The following is a 6,681-nucleotide window of genomic DNA, read 5'->3' on the forward strand; positions in this document are numbered from 1 at the left end:
TAATAAATCACTTTTTATTAAGAACAGAAATAGCCGACATTCCTAATTCTAATTGCAGCCAAACTGGCTCCTCCTTCCAACCCCCTCCTCTTCCGCTCTCCAACCCGATGTCCCATTGGCCATCATGCAGATCCATCTCTACGTCCCGGCACGTACTTCTCACAGGAATGTGGCCCCCACCCTCGTCCCCCAGGAAACCCTATCTGTTGCATGCAGAAAACTAGGTAAAAGTTCATCTCAGCAATAAATCAGCGCTTCTGGTCTTGGCTTCATGTCTTCATGTCAGAACTGGAAGAGAGCCTAATTTGGAATGCTGACATCCGGCCCCTCTCCCTTCACTTCTGCGACATCACCTATCCCATAGGGAAAACACAAGAAGATTAGTCCCATCAGCCCCTCCCTGGCTGTGCACCCCCCCTCCCGGCTTTCCCGGGTGGTCTGCATGGAATTTTGCTATAAGGCGATCAGCTTGGATGTTTGCACTCTTCACCCAGGAAGCCTCTGACAATGGGTAACCCCTCCATTTAATTAAGTACTGAAGGCGCCCCCTGTGCCATCTTGAATCAAGAATCCGCTGCACTTCGTAGTGCGTTTGGCCCCCAACAACCAGGGGCCCAGGGGGCTCACGTGGCGTTGGCCTTAAAGTAGTTTTAGAAGGCTACTGTGAAAAACAGGGTGAATTTTCCCCAAAAGCCGTGGCAACTGCAATTGCACTGTAACGGGGTTAATTATTTTTATTATAGGAAATGGTCCTATAAATTTTGGGCCCAATTTCCTGCTCGGGAGTCTAAGTCTCAAGTACTTGGTGGAGAGGTAAACTTTCTCTCCCAGCTGAAATGGTCTTTGGGGAGTTCGGTGCTTGTCTGCTTGGTCCTTATAGGATTGAGCCGCTTTTGCCAGCGCCCTCTTAACATTTTCCCAAGTTTGTCTCAACATTGCCATCCAGTCGGTCAAACTGACTGAGGAAGGGGGCTCCCTCGGGTATTCTGGCATGGGAACAAAATCCATGCCACTCACTATTTTGAACAGGGTTAGCCCCGTGCTGCTGTGGACAGCATTATTATATGCAACCTCCGCAAAAGATAGGAGGTCTGCCCAATTGGACTGCTGGTAGTCGACGTAGCTTCTTAAATACTGTTCTATCATAGCGTTCAGTCTTTCTGCCCCCCCATTGGTGCTCGGGTGAAAAGCTGAGCTGAGCCCTTGGGATGAACCTATGGATCGTAGAAACTCCCTCCAGAACTTTGCTGTGAACTGGACCCCTCTGTTGGAAATGATTCTCCTGGGGACTCCATGTAGGCGGTAAATGTGCTTCAGGAACAGTTTGGATAACTGACGGGCTGAAGGCAGTCCACTACAAGGAATGAAGTGTGCCTGTTTGGAGAATAAGTCTATTACAGTCCAGATCACTGTATTTCCACTGCTCCTCGGTAGATCTACTATAAAGTCCATTGCAATCTCCTCCCATGGTCTTGTTGGCTCAGCTACTGGTTGCAACAATCCAGGCGGGCACCCTGGCCTTGTCTTCATCGTGGCACAAATGGTGCAGCTTTTTACATAACTGTCTACGTCCTTTCTCATATGTGGCCACCAGAACTGCCTTCGTACTAAGTGCAACGTCTTTAGGAACCCGAAGTGTCCTGCTGGTTTGACATCATGGCTCCTCTTGAGAATCAGGATGCGTAAACTTTGTGGGACATAGAGCTTTGTCCCCCTCCATGCTAGTTCATCTCTTTTTGTTAAGAGATGTTGATTGTCCCGATACCAGGGGTCTGTCAGCATTTCATTTTTTAATTTTGCAGTTAAGTCGCTAGCAAGTTGGCCTTGCTGGTCACGTCATTGCCGTCTGGTGATCACTTGGGCTGCAGCTTGGGTGGAGGGGATGATGGCATTCACTACCTGCTCTCGCTCACTGTTGTATTGGGGCATCCGGGAGAGGGCGTCAGCCAGGAAATTTCTCCCTCCTGGGATGTGCTTAAGCTCGAAATTGAAACGATTGAAGTATTGTGCCCACCGCACTTGCCTGGGTGACAGTTTTCGTGGGGTTTTTAGGGCCTCTAGGTTTTTATGATCAGTCCAGACTTCAAATGGTTTCTGGCCTCCCTCTAGTAAGTGCCGCCAGGTCAACAAGGCCCATCTTACTGCAAACGCTTCCTTCTCCCACGCAGCCCATCGCCTCTCCGTATCGGTGAGTTTGCGGGAGGTGTAGGCGCAGGGTTGTAGCTCACCTTGGTTGTTCTTTTGGAGCAACACGGCTCCTACTGCCACATCACTTGCGTCTGCTTGGATGACAAAAGGCTGTTCCGGATCCGGGTGTTTTAAGACAGGTTCTTTCGCGAACAGTCCTTTTAGTGTCTCGAACGCCTGTTGGCAGGTCAGGTCCCACTGTAAGGGTTGTCCCGGGTGAGGTTTCATCTCTGGACTTCCTGTCTTTAGGAGGTCCGTCAAAGGTTTGGCAATCTTCGCGAATGAGGGGATGAATTGTCTGTAGAAATTTGCAAAGCCTAGAAAACTTTGCAGTTGTCTGCGGGTGCGAGGGGGTTGCCATTGTAGAACTGATTGGACCTTGGCTGGGTCCATCTCTATCCCCTTGTTTGATACTCGGTAGCCCAGGTAGTCTAGCCGTGATTGGTGGAAATCGCATTTTGACAGTTTGACATATAGGTTTGCCTGTAGCAGTTTTTTCAGTACTTGGCGGACGAGGGGTATATGTTCGTCTATGGTCTCCGTGTAGATAAGAATATCGTCCAGGTAGACGAGGACCCCTTTGTAAAGGTGTTCACGTAAAACTTCATTTATTAACTGCATGAATACTGCTGAGGCTCCTTGCAAACCAAAGGGCATTACTTTAAACTGGAAACTACCCAGGGGGCAGTTGAACGCTGTTTTCCATTCATCCCCTGCCTTTATGCGTACCCGGTAATAAGCTTCTCGAAGGTCTAGTTTGGTGAAAATCTTCCCTTTAGCTAGGTGGGCTAGCATGTCTTTCATGAGGGGGAGGGGGTACAAGTTTTGTACGCATACAGCGTTGATACTTCGAAAGTCAACCACCAATCTCATGGAGCCGTCCTTTTTCTCTTTAAACATGACCGGCGCCGCTACTCTTGGTTTTACTGGCTCAATAAATCCCCTTTGTAAGTTTTTGTCTATGTAGTGCCGCATTTCCTGCATTTCTCGGGGCGTCATGGCATACATTTTTGGTTTGGGTAGTTTCGCTCCCGGAATAATCTCGATGGCACAATCGGTCTCACGGTGGGGGGGCAGAATGTCACAGTCGGCCTCGCTGAATACTTCGGCAAGGTCTTGGTATTCCCCTGGGATCTGATCTGCATTACAAGCGGTGGTGGGTGCGGCTGCTAATTGCTTTACTGTACCTTCTCGGAGGGACCCTTGTGTTGGTGGTGTTTTGTTTTGTGGTGGAGGGCTGCTTTGGGGTCTCAGCGTGGGAGGGAATTCTTCTGGTCGGGGCGGCAGGGGTTGGGGCCCCTTTGCTATTCTCAATCTGTGGGTCCCCTCTTGCCACCAAATGATTGGACCCCATTTGTCCAACCACGAGAGTCCCAATATGACTGGTTCTGTCATCTTGGGGGCTATTATGAAGCGGATCGTCTCCCAGTGATCTGCTAGTTCTAGTCTCACGGGTTCGGTCAAGTGTGTGGCGTACGCTCCCCCCACTAGGGACCCATCAACTTGCTCAAAACGAATTGGTTGTTTGAGCTGTTTAGCTCGGATTCCCAATTTCAGAACTGTGGGTAGGCTGATTACGCACCGTGTGCTACCAGAGTCTATTAGGGCTTGGAAAGTCTCTTGGGCCCCTGTTTTGGGGGCTGTTAGGCGTATGGGGAAAAGAAAAGGATGAACAGGTCCACTCACCATCGGGTCGTCTTCGCCTTCGTCCTCTGTGTCGTAGAGTTCGGGGAACTGATCTCCCTCATCTGGGGTTCCTCTGGTTTCGGTCAGGTGAGCGAAAAACTCCGGGCTTTGGGGGTTTTCCCGCGATATGTGGGTGGCGCGCTTGGGCCCTCGTTCCGGTCGTGCTTTGGGCGGTGGAGCTGGTCCCGGTCTAGGCGTTCCACATCTTGCTGCTATGTGGCCGCTCCCCCCACATCGGTAGCATTTCAGTGAGCTCCGTGGGGCAGTTGGTCTGTGGGAGGGCTGTGATGTTGGGGTTTCCCGTCTGTTGAGTGGCCCTTGGTCTGATCGACCTCTCTCCTTTCCCTCTGGTGGTTTCGGCGTGTTGCTCGCCCGCAACCCTCTGTCGACTTTTATCGCTACCCGGAACCATTCAGAGAGTCGGTTTGGGATGTCACGATAAGCAGTCACTTGGGAAATTCTCTTATCTAGGCTTGTTCTAAAAAAGTACACCAGCAATCGCTTGGGTAGGGGAGGCAGTGTCCCAACGACTCTCCTGAATTCATGGATATGCTCTTTGATGGGCTTCCCCTTCTGCATTAGGTTTCTGAGCTCGTCTTCCACATAGGGGTCGTCCTCCTCCTCCTCATAACGGTTTCTCAATAGTTGCAAGAATCCATCCGCATCTTGCAGCTGGGGGGCCCTGTTTTTATAGAGGGATGCTGCCCACCTCTTTGCTTCTCCTTCCATGTCAGGGCATTTATTAATCCCATGTTTGGCTCTGGGACTAATTACCCTGGTTTAAAGGAGGAGATGAATCGAGGCTTATTCCAAGTTGCACTATTCTGATAAAGAAACGCGAAGAAAAGGTTTCTAATAAAACTCATTTATTTGTTATAAAGAAAATAAAACACCTCACTAACTAAGAAAAGTTAATTGTTACATTTTTGAAAATAATTCTTGCCGGCTATCTGAGCCGGACCTCTGGCAAGAGAACAAAGGAAAAGTGTGAAGGAATGTGGGTGGATGCGGAAACACGTAGCTTACTGATAAGAAGTTGGCAAAGCTACGGAGAGTCTGACAGTCCAGAAATAATGAGCTCAGCTGGTAAATAAAATAACGCAGTGACATTCCCCTTCTTTTGCCAGTTGAGCGAATATCAGTACATCATCAAATAAGGCACATCTTCTCACGCAGATACTCGTGTTGAGCTGCTGGAAGTGGTTTGTTGAGCATATCAGCAATTTGATCATGTGTAGATACATATTGCATTTTGACAAAACCTTTTTTCACTAAATGTTTTATGTTTTGGTAACGAATGTCAATGTGTCTGGACCTAGAACCTGTAAAATGAGATTCAGAAATATAAACCACCGATTCATTGTCTTCCATCACTGTGATCGGTCGGATCGGGTGTGTCCAGATATCTGTGACTAAAGCATCAAACCAAGTTAGGGAATTACATGCATCTGAAACACAAGCATATTCAGCTTCAGTAGATGAACAAGAAACAAAATTCTGTTTACGTACTTGCCAATAAACAGGACATCCATTTAAGAACATCATATAACCTGAAGTACTTTTGCGTGATTTCTTATCACTTGCCCAATCAGAATCTGCATAACAACATAATTCTGCATAATCAGGATGTGTTGGTTCTGACAATAACTTCATGTGTTTAGTGTATTTTAGGTATCTTAATAATTTCTTAATACATGTCCAATGAAACTGTTTTGCCTTACCTACGTGTCAAGATAAGAGATTAACACTAAGTGCAATGTTGGGTCTGGTCCAACTACTAATGTACAATAGTGACCCAATGACTGAACGATAAAGTGTTTGATCCTCGAACTCAGGACTTTCTTCTTGTGTCAAGTTGTGAAAATCTGTTTGCATGGGTGTCTTTGTTGTGTTAGCATCTTTCATGTTGCAATGATGCAAAATTTGTTCAATTTTATCTTCTTGTGAAAGACAAAACCCCTTCTGTGTTTTTTCAATCTGAACACCTAAATAAGTGCTAATATGACCTAATGATTTCAATGTGAAGTATCTCTGCAAAGCTTTGGCAAAAATTTCACTCATTTGCTTATTTGGACCAATATAAACAATATCATCAACATAAACAAGAACTATCTCATATGCATTGTTAGATCTTTTTGTGAACACGCACTCATCAGTTTCGGACTTAATAAAGCCCATTGAATTTAGTTTGTCAGTAAGACATAAATACCACATTAAACCAGATTGTTTCAGACCATAGAGACTTTTGTTTAGGAACCAGGTATCCCCTTCTTGCTGTCGGAACCCTGGAGGACTTCTCACGTAGATCTCTTCATCTAGGTCTGCATGTAGATAAGCCGTGTCAACATCAAACTGGAAAACTTCTAAACCAAGGATAGTTGCAGTTGCTAAAGCAATTTTTACACTCTCAGTTCTGACTGTGGGTGAGTAGGTATTTGTGTAGTCCTCAGGATAACGTTGAGCGAAACCCTGAGCTACGAGTCTGGCCTTGTACAGTGACTCACCATTTGGTTTCTTTTTGATTCTGTAGACCCATCGAGTGCCAATGACCTTTTTGTTTGCTGGAGGTTTTGCAGGTGTAAATACTTTAAGTTTCTTTAGACTGTCCATTTCAACCTGCATTGCATCATACCATTTGTCTTGCTCTGAATCAGGGAGCTGCTTGATTTGTGTGAAATTATCAGGTGGAAGTGTAACATTGCAAATCAAAGGCAAGGGTGCTTTTGTCAGTTGCCAAGAATATCGTTGTGGAGGGATCCCTTTTGTGGCCCTCTTAGAACGTCTTGGAACAACTGTCCAATCTTCTTC

The 6,681-nt window shown here is 46.7% G+C and overlaps 1 protein-coding gene across 1 annotated transcript; it reads right to left on the reverse strand.

The window, feature by feature from the left end:
• Positions 1 to 4,602, reverse strand: LOC148112035 (uncharacterized). Its single transcript, XM_087878852.1, has 2 exons — positions 3,874 to 4,602; positions 1 to 353 (listed from the first exon to the last, which is right to left on the reverse strand). Exons 1-2 carry the CDS (start codon positions 4,600 to 4,602, stop codon positions 336 to 338), a joined length of 747 nt encoding a protein of 248 aa, XP_087734978.1. The 3' UTR covers positions 1 to 335.
• Between the last annotated feature and the right edge of the window lie 2,079 nt (positions 4,603 to 6,681).

This window comes from Pantherophis guttatus, chromosome 15, assembly GCF_059756535.1.
Source record: "Pantherophis guttatus breed Tessera chromosome 15, ASM5975653v1, whole genome shotgun sequence".
In the NCBI taxonomy this organism is placed as follows: Eukaryota; Metazoa; Chordata; class Lepidosauria; order Squamata; family Colubridae; genus Pantherophis; species Pantherophis guttatus.